Source organism: Fistularia commersonii, chromosome 21 (genome assembly GCF_037954325.1).
Source record: "Fistularia commersonii isolate RoL2024-O1a breed Wild chromosome 21, RoL_Fcom_v1.0, whole genome shotgun sequence".
Classification (NCBI taxonomy): Eukaryota; Metazoa; Chordata; class Actinopteri; order Syngnathiformes; family Fistulariidae; genus Fistularia; species Fistularia commersonii.
The window spans coordinates 2,923,427-2,942,037 of NC_141304.1; the positions used below are offsets into that span (position 1 = coordinate 2,923,427).

General features: G+C 43.3%; 1 protein-coding gene across 1 annotated transcript; it reads left to right on the forward strand.

The window, feature by feature from the left end:
• The first annotated feature begins 4,868 nt into the window (after positions 1 to 4,868).
• Positions 4,869 to 17,424, forward strand: pfkmb (phosphofructokinase, muscle b). Its single transcript, XM_086168332.1, has 22 exons — positions 4,869 to 5,131; positions 6,849 to 6,922; positions 7,003 to 7,080; positions 8,354 to 8,543; positions 8,630 to 8,795; positions 8,893 to 8,937; positions 10,335 to 10,443; positions 10,530 to 10,625; positions 10,702 to 10,794; positions 10,873 to 10,998; positions 11,080 to 11,144; positions 11,239 to 11,302; positions 11,385 to 11,531; positions 12,554 to 12,624; positions 12,699 to 12,786; positions 12,880 to 13,032; positions 14,151 to 14,315; positions 14,398 to 14,459; positions 14,548 to 14,659; positions 14,740 to 14,839; positions 16,686 to 16,791; positions 17,167 to 17,424. The coding sequence occupies exons 1-22, from the start codon at positions 5,047 to 5,049 to the stop codon at positions 17,297 to 17,299; spliced, it is 2,328 nt and encodes a 775-aa protein (XP_086024458.1). The 5' UTR covers positions 4,869 to 5,046; the 3' UTR covers positions 17,300 to 17,424.
• The last annotated feature ends 1,187 nt before the right edge of the window (positions 17,425 to 18,611 follow it).

An 18,611-nucleotide genomic window follows, 5' to 3' on the forward strand; every position in this document is an offset into this window, starting at 1 on the left:
TTTTCTGCATTTGTAATCCGAGGGGCTTCGCCGCAGGGCGTCAGATAACAGCATAGGCGTGAACGTGCACGTAATGCACAGATAGGAGAAGTGGTATGGCGGCGGAGTGGAAATGCTAAAGGACGATGCTCGAGCAGTGTGTCTCTTGTCGGGAAGGACTATCATGTAAGTGATGCCCCGATCTCGTGCGGTCACAGGGGTCGTACTTGGCGGTTGGTCGAACAGACGTCTTATCTTTGCGTCAGTTGGACAGAAGTGAAGAAGCGTCTCGGAGGAGAGCTGGAACGTCTTCCACGAACAGCTGCATTTGTTGTGGTTTCGAAAATAAGCATCTCTTCCTGGGTTATTAGCTGACACCCTGGATGAGATTTTATATAATATGTGCCAAAGAAACAGAATAGAATTTTTATCATTTTCCTTAATTTATGTTATTTCAAGTCATTTCAAACAAATCACAAATCTTCTTCTACTCCTTTCGGCTTTTCCCTTCAGGGGTCGCCACGGCGAATTGACTTTTTCCATCTAACCCTATTCTATGTATCCTCCTCTCTCGCACCAACAACCTTCATATCCTCTCTCACTATGTCCATATATCAGTGGCGGGCCGTGCATTTTACACCTAGGCCTTCAATAGTGGTCCGCATCAACCCCCCCAGCGACGTGTTGACCTCCCCCACCCCCCCCAATAATTAGTTTATGGCTATAAAAAAATATCTTATTATGCAGAAATGCAGTATAAAGAGAGGTGCATCGCAGATAGATAACTCGCGTAGTGTTAAAATTGGCCGGCGGGAGCGCATCACGTGACGACAAAGGGACGCCCAACTCTCCTCTGTCACCCCCGCGTATAATCGATGCTATGAAAGGAAGTGAACAGACTATTTGGAATTATTTAATAAGTATTCATGGACAAAATATTCTTAACATCTGTGATTCAGATATTTTTTAGGCCAGCAGAGAAGGCCTTGCAGGCCCTGATGGCCCACCACTGCCATAAATCTTCTCTTTGGTCTTCCTCGACACCTCTCGCCTGGCAGCAATTCCAGTATCCGTCTACCAATATATTCTCTATCCCTCCTCTGTACATGACCCAACCATCTCAGTCTGGCTTCTCTGACCTTCTCTCCAAAACATCTAACATGTGCTGTTCCTCTGATAGACTCATTCCTCATCCTATCCATCTTGGTCACTCCCAAAGAGAACCTTAGCATCTTCATTTCTGCAACCTCCAGCTCTGCCTTCGGTCTTTTGGTCATTGTAGCAGTTTCTAGTCCATAAAGCATCGCTGGTCTCACCACTGTCTTGTACACTTTTCCTTTCATTTTGGCCGATAGTCTTCGATCACACAGTACCCCTGAAACTTTTCTCCACCCATTCCAACCTGCTTTAACCCGTCTCTTTCCCTCTTTTCAACACTCTCCATTGCTCTGGACTGTTGACCCCAAGTACCTTAAATCCTCCAACTTGATCTCTACTCCCTGTAGCCTCACCGTTCCACCCGAGTTCCTCTCATTCACACACATATATTCTGTCTTGCTGCGACGAACTTCCATTCCTCTCCTTTCCAGAGCATACCTCCACCTCTCTAGATTTTCCTCTACCTGTTTTCTGCTTTCACTACAGATCACAGTGTCTTCTACAAACATCATGGTCCATGGATATTCCTGTCTAACCTCATCTGTCAGCCTGTCCATCACCACTGCAAACAAGAGGGGACTCAAAGCTGATCCCTGATGCAGTCCCACCTCCACCTGAACTTCTCTGTTACCCCTACAGCACACCGCACCACTGTCTCACAGCAAGCATACATGTCCTGCACCAGTCTAACTTACTTCTCTGTCACTCCAGATTTCCTCATACAATACCAGAGTTCCTCTCTTGCCACCCTGTCATATGCTTTTCCTAGGTCTACAAAAACACAATACAGCTCCCTCTGGCCTTCTCTGTACTTCTCTATTAGCATTCCCAAAGTAAATACTGCATCGGTAGTACTTTTTCTAGGCATGAAGCCATACTGCTGTTCACAAATGCTGACTTCTTCTCTCAGTCTAGTTTCCCATAACTTCATTGTATGGCTCATCAACTTTATCCCTCTACAGTTGCTGCAATTCTGCACATCCCCCTTATTCTTACAGATAGGCACCATCACATTTCGTCTCCATTCTTCAGGTATCTTCTCACTCTCTAAGATCCATTTGAATAATCTAGTCAGAAACTCTACCGCTGCCTATCCTAGACTACAAACATCCACACCTCCTCAGGTATATCATCAGGACCAACTGCTTTTCCACTCTTCATCCTCTTCAATGCCTTCCTCACTTCACTTTCACTAATCTCTGCTACCTTGTGGTCTACAATAGTCACCTCTTCTACCCTTGTCTCTCTTTCATTTTCCACATTCATCAGCTCTTCAAAGCATTCTTTCCATCTTCCCATCACTAATTCAGCATTTGTCAATACATTTCCCTCTCTACCCTTAATCTCCCGGACCTGTTGTACATCCTTTCCATCTTTATCTCTCTGTTTCGCCAACCTGTATAGATCATTCTCTCCCTCCCCACTGTCCAACCAAGCATACAAGTCATCATAAGCCCTTTGTTTTGCCTTTGCTACCTCTATCTTTACCTTTCGCCGCATCTCCCTGAACTCCTGTCTGTTCTCTTCAGTCCTCTCAGTGTCCAACTTCTTCTTTGCGAACCGCTTCCTCTGTTTATACTCTTGCACTTCCTCATACCACTGCCAAGTCTTCTTATGTAGTTTCTTTCCAAGTGACACACCAAGTACTCTCATACCCGTCTCCCTGATAACACTAGCTGTTGTTGTCCAATCATCTGGAAGCTCTCCCTGACCACCCAGACCCTTTCTCAACTCCTCCCTGAAAACCATGCAACACTCCTCCCTTTTCAGTTTCCACCACTTTGTCCTCTGCTCTGCCTTTGTCCTCTTGATCTTCATTGTCACCTTACAAACCATCTTACAAACCACCATCCTATGCTGTCTGGCTACACTCTCACCTACAACTACTTTTCAGTCACTGATCCCTTTCAGGTTACCTTGTCTATACAAGATATAGACTACCTGCGTGCTCCTACCGCCACTCTTACAAGTTACCCTACAATATGTTCCTGTTTTTTTCTGGAAAAAGGTGTTTACTACAGCTATTTCTATCCTTTTTGCAAAATCTACCACCATCTGTGCCTCTGCATCCCTATCCCGTATACCAAATCTGCCCATCACTTCTTCATCCCCTCTATTGCCTGCACCAACATGTCTGTTGAAGTGTGCACCAATTACTACTCTCTCATCTCTGGGGATATTCTGCATCACTTCATCTAACTCATCCCAGAACTTCTTCTTCTCTTCAGATTCACATAGCCACTGACAACATTGAGCATCACACCTTCAATTTCCAGTTTCAGACACATAAGTCTATCTTATGAGTCTCGGGGTGACACCAGCCAGTGCCGCCCTGAGGCTGCATTTTCAAATAAATCTGAAAAAAAAAAATCAAAATTAAATTTAACATGTAAACAAAAATCCTGTAAATGAGAAAATGACTAATATTAATAGTAACAAATTATAAATGCAATGATACATCAGTAAATTGGGAGAGGTGGGGAGGGCTAATTTGGAATTATGAATTTAATTAATATTACTGGGAATCACTTTACATTTGAATAAATGTCAGATTTTCCATTTTAAGAGTTCACACTTATGGCTAGATTAAATTATATATAATTATATTGATAGTGAATTTATTTTCCTCATTTTGTGTCGCCCTCTAGAGGCCACTTCACCCTAGCATTTACCTCCATTGGCTAACGGGTACGTTAGCACCTTTTAGTTTCAAAGTCGCCGCCACATAGGAACATTTTAAATGTGTTTTAATCAGCGCTAATCATTAGCGTTGGCCATATCCAAGCCAAAACATAGCATAGCATCATCATGCTGTGGGGAATATACGTATACAGCAGAACCTCAGCTTACGAGCGGCCAAAACCTCAAACAAATCATACGTTAGCCCTCCTTATGGCTCGCAAAAAGCTAAAAGTGCTAGTTACAATGGTAAGAAGATATTAAGAGTTGATCTGAGGAAGGAAATAATAGCGAAACATGAGAGAGGCTTATATGTTTCACATCTCGCCAAGCACTACAACATAGCTAAGACGATCATCTGTACAATCCTAAAGAACAAAGATGCCCAAAAGACGGCTGATCTGGCTAAAGGGGCGACTATGCTAACAAAACAAATGTCTCAAGTCTAAGAAGGGGTAGAAAAGGTATCATTAGTTCAGATGAATGAAAGACAGCTAGCTGAAGATAGCCTTAGCCTTAGCCTTAGCCTTAGCCTTAGCCTTAGCCTTAGCTTTAGCCTTAGCTAGGGTTCTTATATGTGTGAAGGCTTTACTTTTACTCATTTAGTGAAGGAAACGTCAAGTACAAGTGCCAACAAGAAGAGAAAACACCAGAAACACAGTACTTCAGTTATTTTCAATTTCCTTTCTGTATTTTTGCCCCAAAACACATTAAAAAAAGTTTCCAGAGAGTATAGTAAGTTTTCTGGGCTGGGGAACAGATTTCAATGGGATAAATGTATTGGATTCGCAAACAGAGTCAAGGATTGAATTAAATTCATGAGCTGAGCTATTACTATATGTACGTCCCGAGCAGAGTTTGCAATTCGCCCATTGGTCTGTTTATGTTCAGTTTATTGGTTGGATTAAATGAATCCCTTTGCGTTGCGATGCGATGTTATAAAAACATCAGCACTACTAAAAATATTCCCAGCACTACCATAATACGGGGGGTGTGGAATGCTTTTAATAGGCACCGTGCATGTGTGTGTGCTCGCAGCACTACGTGCGCCCGCTTGCCTGCCAGGAAGAAAGTCAAGCCATGTGATTCGCCAACGCAATTACTTTCCATAGCGGGCTGGCCGACGAGCCTGGGGGTCAGAGTCTGCTCGTGCCTCGTGCAGTACAGAAGGGCGGCAGAGCTTTTCACACTCCAAGCCTCTTCTCCACAGCCGGACCCCCGTCGCTGACCATGGCACAGAAGGGTACCGTCGACCCCACAAAGATGGGTGTGGGTCGGGCGATCGCGGTGCTGACCTCCGGAGGCGATGCCCAGGGTGAGTGGAGTTGGGGGGGGGGGGGTTGGCAGGAGGGGTTGGGGTCTCCTGGGTGATGTGCACTGACAAAAAAGGGTCTGGCACGCTGTTACTCTGCAATAGCTAAACAACAGATTTACTCCCGGACGGAAATCGAGGAGTCGTCTGCAAACGTCCGCAACGTGGGGAGGTTGATGATGCTCAAACTATACCGGGGGTCTTCAACGTTCGCCAGGCCGAGGACCCCCAGACTGATGGAGACATGGCGCAGGGACCCTGTGCTTTAATAAATACATAAAACTGTCTTTATATCAAAGCAAGCCTTAGCATTCAATGCTAAGCTATGCAAGTAATACTCAATTTCTGCATGTTTTTTCAAACCTGTGCAAAGCAGAACTGACAAACATGCATCTCCAAGTGAAACGGGTGACAATTCCTATGTCGTCTGTCAACTCCATGCTAATGGCTAACGTCTTGCGCCTCCATTGACACATCAGGGACTTGTCGCATTGATTTGCCGTCTCTTAGCCAGCTAAATGAAGAGAAATATCTCCCAGGGACGTACGGGGATGGCGGCCTGAGGCAGACTTTCCACTGACCTTTAACTTGATGAGGATTATCTCCCTCCCGTGACCTTTGGGGAATGTGTCATTGACCCCACGTACCTTGTGGTGAGAACATGTGAGGAGGCAAAGCCCCCCCGACTGCCCAGGCCCGTGCACACTTGTGGTGTATTCACACGGACTCATTAATCAAAACACAAAGTGATGAAAAGTGCATAATTCATTGTATTCTGCACAGAACTTTCTATATGCCGTGGCTTCCTCTCTCTTTAACACCGACGCTGTGAGCTAATTATAGCGGCCTGACCTTTCCACCATGAGTTTGCGTAGCAGCGAGGTGGAGTGTGCAGCACTCCCGCTCTCCTCCCCTCCTCGGCAATGTAAATGGAGATGCTCTTGGCGCCTCCAAGGACAATCAATCCGCATCTTGTCCTTTAGGCGACCCCAGGGCGCCGGGGTACGCAGGACAGGGGGTCCCATTGCCGCTCTTGTAGTACAAGTTTAGCACGGCACTGCTATCTGTTCAATAAAACAACAACAGTAAAATGCTAAAAAAATATTTCGGTATACCGCCTTATTTCCTTTGTCCTGGACTACGACTGCAACTGAATGCATAAAATTGTCAGCAAAAGTCAGGAGGTGAAATCCTTCAAGCCAGAGCTGCAAGCAACCGATGTTAGCATTAGTGCAAATGCTAACTGTCAACACTTTCCCTGATTTCTTACAACAAATTGGAATGCAAATACAGTCATCATGGTACAAATCTTTAAAAGTAAACTGAAATAAAAGCTGCGTGTCAACCTCAACGCCGTACCGACGCGGCCTTCATGGAGACACCAAGCGCTAATGGTTATAGCTTTGTCTTCCTTTAGTTGGCTCTTAACCTTTGCTGTAAACACTTTTAATCTAATTAATCCAAGCTGCAATGAGCTTCCCCCTTATTGTATTCCCCTCTAAGTACAGACATTTGTGGTCCTTTTAGAGCAGCCGGTTGTAATCTTGCTCCCACGATCCGCCCTCTATCTAACGCGTGATTGTCGTGCCCGTGAAATAACGGAAATAGAATTAGCGTCTCGGTGCAAATCGTGCTAACGTGCAAAGAGTGTCAGAGGAAATAGCTAATAGCTTCACGATTGCCGGTTACGTCTAATTTTGTGTACCGTGATGTCCTGCAGGCATGAATGCAGCCGTGAGGGCCACGGTCCGAGTGGGAATCTACACCGGAGCCAAGGTCTACTTCGTCCATGAGGTAAATCTAGCTTATTTTAGCTCGTTGCAATCGTCCTATCGGAGCGGCTCTTCATTGACACGCTCTTCATTGGTTTCCAGGGTTACCAGGGCCTGGTGGACGGTGGGGACAACATCCGCCTTGCTACATGGGAGAGCGTCTCTATGATGCTGCAGCTGGTGAGGAGGTTTTTCATTCTTACCTCAGGAGGTTCACTGGAGACCCTGCATCATCCAGACATGTCAATAAGAGGGTGAATGGTTGTATTTCTGCATTTGACACCTGAATGAGAGGATGAATGGTTGTGTGTCTCCATATAAAATGTAAATGAAAGTATGTTTTTTGTGTTTGTATGAGTTTGGATGAGAGGGTGAATAATCTTGTGCCTGTATATGATGTGTCAATGAAAGGGTGAATGGTTGCATGTCTCCACATGCATGGGGAATGAGCGAGTGAATTGTTTGCAACTTTATGGAATGTGAAAGAGAGAGTGAATCATTGTATGCCTCTATATGATGTGAATGAATGAATGAGATGGTCAATTGCTGGATGTTTTCATATGAAGTGTGAATGAGAGGGGGAATGATTTTTGTGTCTATGTGAAGTGTAAAATGACTGGGGGAATGGTCGTATATCACCAAATGTATAGGAAATGAGCGAGTGAATGGTTGTTTGTGTCAATATGAAATGGGGACGAGAGGGTGAATTCTTGGATGTCTCTATATGACGTGTGAAAGACAGGGCGAATTGTTGTTTTTGTCTTACGAAGTGTGAATGAGAGAGTGAATCATTGTATGTTGCCATATGATGTGAATGAAAGAACGAATGGTTAAATAAGATGGTCAATTACTGTATGTGTCCATATCAGGTGTGAATGAGAGGGTGAGAGATTTTATGCCTTCATATTAATTTTGAGTGAGAGGGTGAATAGTCATATGTCTCTATCTGAAGTGTGAATGACAGGGTGCATGGTTGTATATCTCCATACGAATGGAGAATGAGCGAGTGAATGTTTTTTTGTGTCAATATGGCGTGAATATGAGAGGGTGAATGTTTTATTTCTGTATTTGACATTAGAGTGAGGGATTGAATGGTTGTTTATATCTTTAAGAGGTCCAAATGGGAGTGTTTGATTGTATTTCTCCATATGATGTGTGAATGAGACGGTGAATTGTGGTTTTTTTTTTATGATGTGTGAATGAGAGGGTGAATGGTGAGACGTCCATTGCCACGTGGAGAAGTGTTTTTCATGATGCTGCAACTCGTCTGATTCCTCCAAGGAGGTCAAGGTGGTATTCAAGTGGCTCCTGTCCCTCTGGGCCATCTGTGCAGGGTCTGACCTTTCAGTGCAGGTCACAGGGGCGTTCAAATGCCAAGGTTCATTAAATGGGTCACGGACTTTGTCACTTTGGTTGGATAATCTTACCCTTCTTCTTCCCGGCCCCTCGTCAGGGTGGAACCGTGATCGGCAGCGCCCGGTGTAAGGACTTCCGCACCAAGGAGGGTCGTACCCAGGCAGCCTGCAACCTGGTCAAGCTTGGCATCACCAACCTGTGCGTCATCGGCGGCGACGGCAGTCTGACCGGCGCCAACCAGTTCAGGACAGAGTGGAGCGAGCTCCTGGCGGACCTCGTGAAAGCCGGTGAGAGGCGTGACCCGAAAACCCCCCTCCGAGTGTGGTCGAGAAACGACGTTTTGTAACGTAGAGCCGTTTCCACGTGCGCTCAGGTAAGATCACTGCAGATGAAGCCAAGGGTTCCTCCCACCTCAACATCGTGGGCATGGTGGGCTCTATCGACAACGACTTCTGCGGCACTGACATGACCATCGGCACAGACTCCGCACTGCATCGCATCATAGAGATCGTGGACGCCATCACCACCACGGCACAGAGGTGCGTGTCCATCTGTTTGTCCGTTCGTCCATTCGTTCATCCTATCAGCTGAGCCGCCGTCTCCGAATAAGTTTCGCTAACGGCTGTCCCTCCACAGCCACCAGAGGACCTTCATCCTGGAGGTGATGGGCCGGCATTGTGGGTGAGTTACATCGGTCACTAAAGATGCACGTTGACCGCGGCCTACCAGAAGATCTCGCAGACATACCAGATTTATACAGACGTCCATTACAATAAGTGGAATCTAATTTAATTATACTTTAATTGTACCTTTTTGTGAACGTGAAGGCCCACGCGGGTGATTTGTTCACTGAGTTACGAGGTGAGTCGTTTGTTATTTAGGGCGGGTTACACAGAGTTACCGAGTGATTCATTTGCTGGGTTATGAGAAGAGTCGTTTGCTTTATGCGAGTAGGGAGGGCGACACCGAGCTACCAAGTAATTCATTCACTGAGTTACGAGGTGAGTCGTTTGTTTTTTGCGAGAAGGGAAAGCTACTCTGAGATAAAAAGTGATTCGTTCAATTAGCGAGTCGTTCATTTTGTAAACGGCCAGGGCAACTTCGAGTACTTTGATTCTTTGTTCACAGCTCGTTGCAGAATTGGGCTAAAACAGTAATTTACTTGATATATTCAAAGAAATGCAGTTAGAAAAGCAGATGTGCAATAGAGGTATATTGTCTAGGTCAGGGGTCGGCAACCCGCGGCTCCGGAGCCTCTTTCATCTTTACACTGCGGCTCTGAGTGGCTTGGGAAAATAAATTATAAATATTTAATTAAAGTATATTTCATTTGTGTTAATTCCTTTTTTTAACTTTTAGTTCTAAGTTGGAAGATTATTGTGATCTTGAAATATTAAATAAAATTATATTTATTATTTTTCGCCGCTCAAAATAACGTCACACTGGCGGAAGCCGGTATACCCGCCAGCCGGTAAAGTCCCAATTTGCAGATGCTGTACGCAGAAGTTCAGGAGCAGAAGTCCCATAAACCAGGTAAAATAGATATTTATGAAGACATTTTGCAAATATTTATTTTTTATTGTTTACTGACACAGTGATTTTTTTCCCGATTTATTTTTAAAATTCAGGTTAAGCTCAAAATGACTTCATTACATAAATAAAAATTTAATTTTCTCCGTAATACTTTGTGAATATCAGAAGCGACACACTTCACACTTGTTTATACAAAGTGTAAAGGTAATAAAAAGCAATATATACAGTGGTACCTTTATCTAAGACGTCAAAAAGTAATTGCGGCTCCCAGTATTTTCTTTTCCGAGGAAACCGGGTCCAAATGGCTCTTTGGGTGTTACGGGTTGCCGACCCCTGGTCTAGGTTCTTATCTGCAGTTAGCTGGCTAGCAGGAGCAGGGGCGAGTTAATGAACGAGTTGATAGTCATGAGTCGGTAAAATGACTCTTCGTTTTTGAACGATTCATTCCTCACTCACGCATCACCGCTGTGAAGCTATATAAGCCTTGGACATTTAAAAGTTAGTCGTCCAGCCACCGCACATCCAACCCGCGATGTCACTCACAGTTACCTGGCCCTGGTGACGGCCCTGGCCTGTGGCGCCGACTGGGTGTTCATCCCCGAGATGCCCCCAGATGAGGGCTGGGAGGACCATCTGTGCAGAAGACTCTCAGATGTAAACATCGTTCGACGACAAACGTTTTTTTTTTACGATTCATTTCGCCCCGCGTGTTTATTGAAGAGGCTTTGTGTCCTCCCCAGCAAAGAGGCCGTGGCTCTCGTCTGAATATCATCATCGTCGCAGAGGGGGCGACGGACCGCAGTGGTAAACCTATAGGCTGTGAGGACATTAAACAGGTCAGTAATCACTAGGCAACAGTATCTTAGAGGCACTGTTTTGCACATGGCTTAAAATTGCATAATTTCCCTTCAGCTCATATCCAAGAGGCTGGGCTTCGACACCCGCACCACCATCCTGGGTCACGTGCAGCGAGGCGGGACGCCCTCCGCCTTTGACCGAATCCTGGTTGGCAGGCGTTCCTTCCTTCACGTTTTATTCAACGCGTCCGCTCCCTCCTCTTGAATCTACTTTCTCCTCGCCCAGGCCAGCAGGATGGGTGTGGAGGCGGTGATGGCGCTGCTGGAGGCCACGCCGCAAACCCCCGCCTGCGTGGTGAGCCTCTCCGGCAACATGGCCGTCAGGTTGCCCCTCATGGAGTGCGTGCAAGTGGTGAGCGCATCGACACCAATATGAACATGACGGACAAATGGGGGAATGTGTACGCCAATATTTTACTTTCCTCCAAATCAGACGAAAGACGTCACCACCGCCATGGCGGAGAAGAGGTTTGACGACGCTGTGAAACTCAGGGGAAAGTGAGGCACGCGTTCTTTGCTCAAAAATCCAACCCCCTAAATTCTTGGGTGTCGTGCCCATATTTCAGTATCTGTATATCCTGCGTCACATCAGGAGCTTCGAGAACAACTGGAACACCTACAAGATGCTGGCTCACGTGCACGTGCCGGACGTGAAGGTACAGGCCGACCTGGTATCTGCCCGTCATGCAGATTATACGTTTGTTCTGGACTGATATCTCGACTCTTCTCCCCCGCCAGAGCAACATCAACATCGCCATTTTGAACGTGGGCGCCCCATGTGCAGGCATGAACGCGGCGGTTCGCTCGGCCGTCAGGATCGGGCTCCTCCAAGGCCACCAGATGCTGGGAGTGCACGATGGCTTCGACGGCTTGGCCCACGGAATGGTAAAACACCATCGTGCATGATATCATTTTTATAATTTGCGATGTTATTTTTACCTTGTCGTTTGTTTGTATGCTTTTCATGCGTGATTTTTGGGGTACTTTTTATTTCTTTTTAAAATGTATTATAGCATGGTGTTTCGATTAAAAATATGCTCTTCCTCAGACGTTTACCAAAATATGTCTTTTTTACAAAAAAAAAAGCACGTTTTGCCTATACATAGCATAAAGGCAAAAAAACATAACGTTATACGCTGTGTTAATTCATTTTAATTTTCAAAAGGGTTGTGTGACACCCGGTGATTCGTCATAAAATATAACAAAGTGTGCATGTTACATTTAGCAACACATTATAGCATTGAGTGTGTAGCCAGTAAGCTAAGCTAAGTGAGCTACACTCCTCCACCACCACGTTCGTCCCATCTTCAATGTAAAATCACTTACTAAAACCGCTTTATTTCTTTACATTCTCTTTTGCTATGTATATTTATTTTGATTAATAGCGTTTCAATTCATTCAATTGGGGAAATTGAATTAGTTATATGAAGCATATTTAGTTAGTGATAAGATAAGATAAGATAAGATAAGATAAGATAAGATAAGATAAGATAAGATAAGATAAGATAAGATAAGCCTTTGATAATTCCCATAGGGGATATTTGTTTGTCACAGCAGCGCAACAACATCAATAAATATAAATATAAATAGAAGAGACAAGTGACAACAACAACAGCAAGGATAAAAATAGACAACAACAGAATGACAACAAGGATAAAAATAGACAACAGAATGACAACAACAACAGCAAGGATATGAACAGATGAACCAATTCCACTCCGAAGTCAAGGTATCACTTTAAAATCGTCGTCTCCCTTTTGTTTTCCTATGGCCTGGCTCTGTTTCTTGGTACATGCGTATGACTTTAGGGTGTTCGGTGCTAGCTAAGTGACGTGGGCTAAGGCGTTTCGACCACGTTTGTAACACTTGACGAAAAAGACATGAGCCCACAATCTTTCCTTGCACAGATTGAGCCCATTGGTTGGTCCGGAGTGGCGGGCTGGACCGGGAAGGGCGGCTCCAGGCTGGGAACGAAGAGGTGAGGCGATGGAAACACCTCCAAATGGAGGATACGCTAAAAGCTAATAGCATTTCCTGTGACTCTCCATGAAGGTCCCTGCCAAATGAGTTCATGCAGGAGATCTGCGACACCATCGCTAAGTTCAACATCCATGGTTTGGTCATTATCGGAGGCTTTGAGGTGAGCAGCGCTGAAGGGAAAGCGTCCTGATGACCAGCGATAGGACATCGCAACTCTGTTTTAGCTGACATCCCTCCCGTCGTTTCGGCACAGGCCTTCGTCGGGGGTTTGGAGCTGGTGCAGGCGCGCGAGAAGCACGAGGAACTGTGCCTCCCGCTGGTCGTCATCCCCGCCACCGTCTCCAACAACGTGCCCGGATCCGACTTCAGCGTCGGCACCGACACAGCTCTCAACACCATAACCATGGTAGGGTCCTCCATGTTTGGACTTCCGCGTGCTACATCTGGAAGCTAAGCAAACATACTTGGCAACATGTGTGGAGTCTCCATGTTCTTCCCGTGTCTTTGTGGGGTTCCTCCACGTTCTTAGGGTTCCTCCCACAGTCCAAGCAAATGAAGGAGGTTGATTGGAGAATCTACAATGTCAAGACATGTGAATGAAAGGGTGAATGGTTGTATGTCTCTATATGAGGTGTGAATGAGCAACTGAGTAGTTGTATGTTTATATATGTGGGATATATAGGATGAGTGAATGTGCAGCTGACCTGTGAATGAGTGAATGAATGTCTTTGCGTAAATGTGAATGAGAGGGTGAATGTTGTCCCTATCGGATGAGTGAATGAGAGGGTGAAAGGTTGTATGTTTCTCTAGGATGAGTGAATGAGCAACTGATTGGTTGTTTGTGTATATATGTGAGTGAATGAAAGGGTGAATGCTGTGGCTGGGATGACTGTCAAGAATAAGAATAAGAATAAGAATAAGAATAAGAATAAGAATAAGAATAAGAATAAGAATAAGAATAAGAATAAGAATAAGAATAAGAATAAGAATAAGAATAAGAATAAGAATAAGAATAAGAATAAGAATAAGAATAAGAACAACTTTATTTATTGCGAAGGAAATTGTTGTGCCGGAGTTTCAAGTAAAACATAACAATAATAAATAATAGTAGGAAATTGTATAAACAGTAAAAAAATAAAATAAAAAAAAGGGGGGAGAATCAGAAATACAAATAAAACTATAAAGTGTCAAAGTCACGGCTATAAAGTGTTTTAAGGTCTTTAAGTACAAAGATTTTGAGATTCCTTGCGGCTGAAGGGAGAGGAATTAAAAAGTCTGATAGCTTCAGGTAGGAAAGACCTAATGTAAATAAGGAATGAGTGAATGAATGAACGTTATATACAAGGGCGGAATTACATGTACACATGGATCACAGCTGAGGTGATCCATGAGCTGAGGTGACCTCCGGAGGTCTTAAGTCAGAGATCTCAGAGGCAGCAGGTCCAGCAGAGGTCTCAGCTCATCATAGACTCGTGGACACAGCCTTCGTCCGCACACTGACCTCCACCGTGTCGTCTTTCACAGACTTGTGACAGGATCAAGCAGTCCGCCGCCGGCACCAAGCGCAGGGTGTTCATCGTGGAGACGATGGGCGGCTACTGCGGCTACCTGGCAACCATGGCCGGCCTGGCATCCGGCGCGGACGCCGCGTACGTCTTTGAGGACCCTTTCAACATCCACGACCTGGAGGTCTGAGCCCGGGGACGCGAAAAACATCGAACGGCGAATGATGGCGGGGTGTTAATCCACCCTTTTTTTTTTCTGTTACCAGTTGAACGTGGAACATCTGGTGGAGAAGATGAAGACCACGGTGAAGAGGGGCCTCATCCTGAGGTCCGGGGGAAGCCTTCACCTGAAGAGATGTTCCTCTCACGCTCTCCCACAGGGGTTAACGGCTCTTCTTCTTCTTTGTTTTTCGCAGAAACGAGAAAAGCAACGCCAACTACACCACCGATTTCATCTTCAACCTGTACTCGGAGGAGGGTAAGGGGGTTTTCGACTGCAGGAAGAACGTTCTCGGACACATGCAGCAGGTACGTCGCCGCGCACGCTTCCCCGTCTGCGGATGGTGCACGGTCTCGGGAACACCACAAAAGCAATTGTTTGTCCTCAGGGCGGCACCCCGAGTCCCTTCGACAGGAACTTTGCCACTAAGATGGGGATGAAGTCGGTCCTGTGGCTGACAGACAAGTTGAAGGAATGCTACAGACACGGTGAGGACAAGACGGGCGGTTGCATTATTTTTAACCATTGTCTTTTATTTATAAGATAATAAGTAAAAAAAAACAAACAAAAAAAAATTAAATACATTAAAAATACCCTTGTCATGAAATTGTAAATAAGAGAATAAATAATAATGCTAGAAATAAATTATAAATACAAAATGAGAAAATCCTACTCCCACATGACAGGAATGAAGCTAAGCTTTTTAATATAAAGATTTAATAGTAATAACAATAAGGATCATTTTTAAGAATAATAATAGTTATTTGAAATTAATTGAAATTAATTAAAACACTATTATTATTATTTCTATTACGTGTTTATGAATTAGAAACATGTACTTTTTAAATAACAAATCGTGTATAAAAAGATTTTAAGATAAGATGACTTTATTGATCCCACAATAAGAAATTTGAGAGAAACATAAGAAATGGCTTGTGATTGGAAGCACTGCGAAAAAAGGGATAGAATAATAATCCAAAATAAAATAATATATTAAATGTATATAGATATGGATATAGATATGGATATAGATATAGATATAGATATAGATATAGATATAGATATAGATTTACCATGAAGATGGGACAAAGATGGTGGCGGCAGTGGAGGAGCAACCAATGAGTTTTTCCATTGGGTGCTCTGTTGATTTACAAGCTACGCACTTGATGCTACAATGTTTTTCTAAACGTAACGTGCACACTTTGCTACACTTTAGGACTAAACTTCATTTGACATAAGGTGATTCGATACAACCTTGAACCGCCGCAGCCCAAGTCACTTAGCTAGCCTGGAACCTGAAAGTCAAACGTATATATCCAGAAACTCAATTTGCTTACACATCTAATTAAATGTACACAATTGAAATTAGTTATAACAGTATTACTTTCAAAATAACCAATAATAGATAATAATTATACATGATAAAAAAGAACGGAAAGCAATAAGGTAGTTTTATTGAGTATATTTACGTTGTGAGGAGGTTGGGGGAGTTTTTTTATTTTCTGCTCTATTGCTTAGCTTAACGTATTGGCTACACAATTAACGCTATAGTGTGTAGCTAACTGTATCATGCACACTTTACAAGTGCAACACTTTAAGGCAAAACTTCATTTGACGTAAAGTGATTCTGTTACTGTTCTCCGGTTTTCTTACGTGATTTTACTTTGAAAAAATTTATTTTCAAAATAATCAATAATAGATAGGACGAAGATGGCGGCAGAGGATGTTGGGGGAGTTTTTCATTTGGTGCCTTATCGCTTAGCTTAACATATTGGCTACACAATTAATGCTATAGTGTGTAGCTAACTGTATCATGCACACTTTACACGTGCAACACTTTAAGGCAAAACTTCATTGATGTAAAGCGATTTTGTCACGGTTCTCTGGTTTTCTTACGGGATTTTACTTTAAAAAAAATTATTTTCAAAACAGTCAATAATAGATAGGACGAAGATGGCGGCAGAGGATGTTGGGGGAGTTTTTCATTTGGTGCCTTATCGCTTAGCTTAACATATTGGCTACACACTTAATGCTACAGTATGTTGCGAAATGCAATGTGCACTTCACGGAAAGGAGCGGTCACAAACGCTCATTCTGCTTGCTCTTAACTCAAATCTTTCCAATCACAGAGCAAAAAAAATCAACTTCTATCTCGAGAAACTCCCAGGTCGATGCACTCGAAAGTCAGGGGTCTGCTGTTTATTGTGTGATATTTTTAATTTTGTGGCGCCCCCTTGAGGCCTTTAGCATTGGCCTACATTGCCGGTTCTGCTTGTCTGATTTTGCCCCGAGTGACTTCCTCAACAAGCACTAACATCTGCGTTGAACTTCCAGGCCGTATGTTCGCAAACTCTGCCGACACCGCCTGCGTGCTGGGCATGAAGAAGAGGTCTCTGGTTTTCCAGCCTCTGGCGGAACTCAAGGAGCAAACGGACTTTGAGTAAGAAACTCCTTCTCCTTTCTCCTGAGTGTTGGATCTGCAGCTGTGCACGTTCTGGTTGGATTGCAACTTAGCAACTTATAATCAAGCAAAGTGGTGGGTGATTAGAGTTATGCAAAAATAAGTTTACCCAAATAAGAAGAAAAAGCATGAAGAGGTTTTTGAAGGAATGGACTCAGAAAATAGCAAGACTGGCCTCTAGCTGTACAGCGTTTTTAACTGCGGCACACAAAATCACGCTGCCTATTGGCTAAAATTAGTTACAGCAGCGTTAGAAAAAGCATTATTCTACACGCAGACAGTCCAAATGCGCAGAATGCCATTTTAGATTTTCACACAATGACAACGGAATTTTGTGTCCCTCTTCTTCCGCAGACATCGTATTCCAAAGATCCAGTGGTGGTTGAGGATCAGGCCCCTGCTCAAAATCCTGGCCAAGTACAAGATCAACCTGGACACCTCTGATATGGCTGCGATGGAGCATGTCATCAAGAAGTCCTCCAAGTAGATTTGGAGTGGCATGTTGTTTTTGTTGTTGTTGTTCGCACAACTGACGAGACCCATTTGTACGCCACTCTATGCCCTGCCTGAGCCCAAAAGTGCAATATTAATAAAGATGATTTTATGAGAAGACTGAAAGCCTTATAGTCATCCTGAAAAACCAGATGTCTTTCTTTTCATGTTGGTTATTGGTCCTGGGACAAGGTAACTCCAGACTCATTCTGTCATCGGGCGAGAGCCGGTGCTCACCCTGGACCGGTATATAGTCATTGTCGCTGTCTACATGGTTGATCACAGTAGGAGATACATCTCAGTATGGTCAAAGTCTGAGCCCTGTCTTATACTGAGTAGGATTAGAATATAGGATTAAATCTGCAGATCCGGACCAGGCTTTGTAGACATGTCATCTTGCTCTGTCACATCTCTTGGACAATGGCATGGATCGGACGCAGATTTCACCTCATACTTCATGAACGTTCATCTGAAACCAACAGAGATATAATGAAGATTTTGGTGAAAAACAAAGAAAGAAAGAAACAAATAAACAAACAGATATTTAAATAAATGCAATTCAAAAACATGTTTGCTCAGTAAAATATGTATATCTCGATTTTACTGAATTTTGGAGGAATAAAAAGAAATGTAACTGTGTTTTTCACAAAAAAATCCTTCCACAATTTTGAGATAACTCAGGAAAAACAAAGGCACAAATTATATTACTATTAACTCTGCTATGACTCTCTGTTTTCAAATTCCAATGACATATATTTATACATCTCAGGTTTTATGCTGTTAAATCTCTGTCATCCTTTCGCCTCAGTGCCAGTACATTGTATCTGTTTGCACATTATACTTTATAGTTTAATATTTATTGTTTGTTTATTGTGCACTTTACTGTGAATGTGCACTCTAATGTAATCATTTTATTAATTTCATGTCACCGTGGGAAAGTGAAAAATGTCTTCTTTATTCCTCTGTATGTCTATTACGTGTGGAGAAATTAAGATAAGATAAGATAAGATAAGATAAGATAAGATAAGATAAGATAAGATAAGATAAGATAAGATAAGATAAGATAAGATAAGAATACTCTATTGATCCCAAAAGGGGATATTTGTTTGTCACAGCAGCCTAACAATAACAATAAATATGAATACATGTAAAAAAACATATGAATATAATTAAAAGATGTTATTAAAAGGATGAAAACAACAAGAGGGATAAAAATTGACAATGGAGCTGACTTTGAACTTCATATAATATAATATGATATAATATAAAATGAACACACATATATATATATATAAACACATACATAT

Bases quoted from the DNA above. Each gene is read 5' to 3' on its own strand.
- pfkmb (XM_086168332.1), top strand. From the start codon at position 5,047: ATGGCACAGAAGGGTACCGTCGACCCCACAAAGATGGGTGTGGGTCGG. The intron at 11,303-11,384 runs GTACAGGCCGAC...CTCCCCCGCCAG, and splicing joins TGCACGTGCCGGACGTGAAG to AGCAACATCAACATCGCCAT. The intron at 12,625-12,698 runs GTGAGGCGATGG...CTCTCCATGAAG, and splicing joins TCCAGGCTGGGAACGAAGAG to GTCCCTGCCAAATGAGTTCA.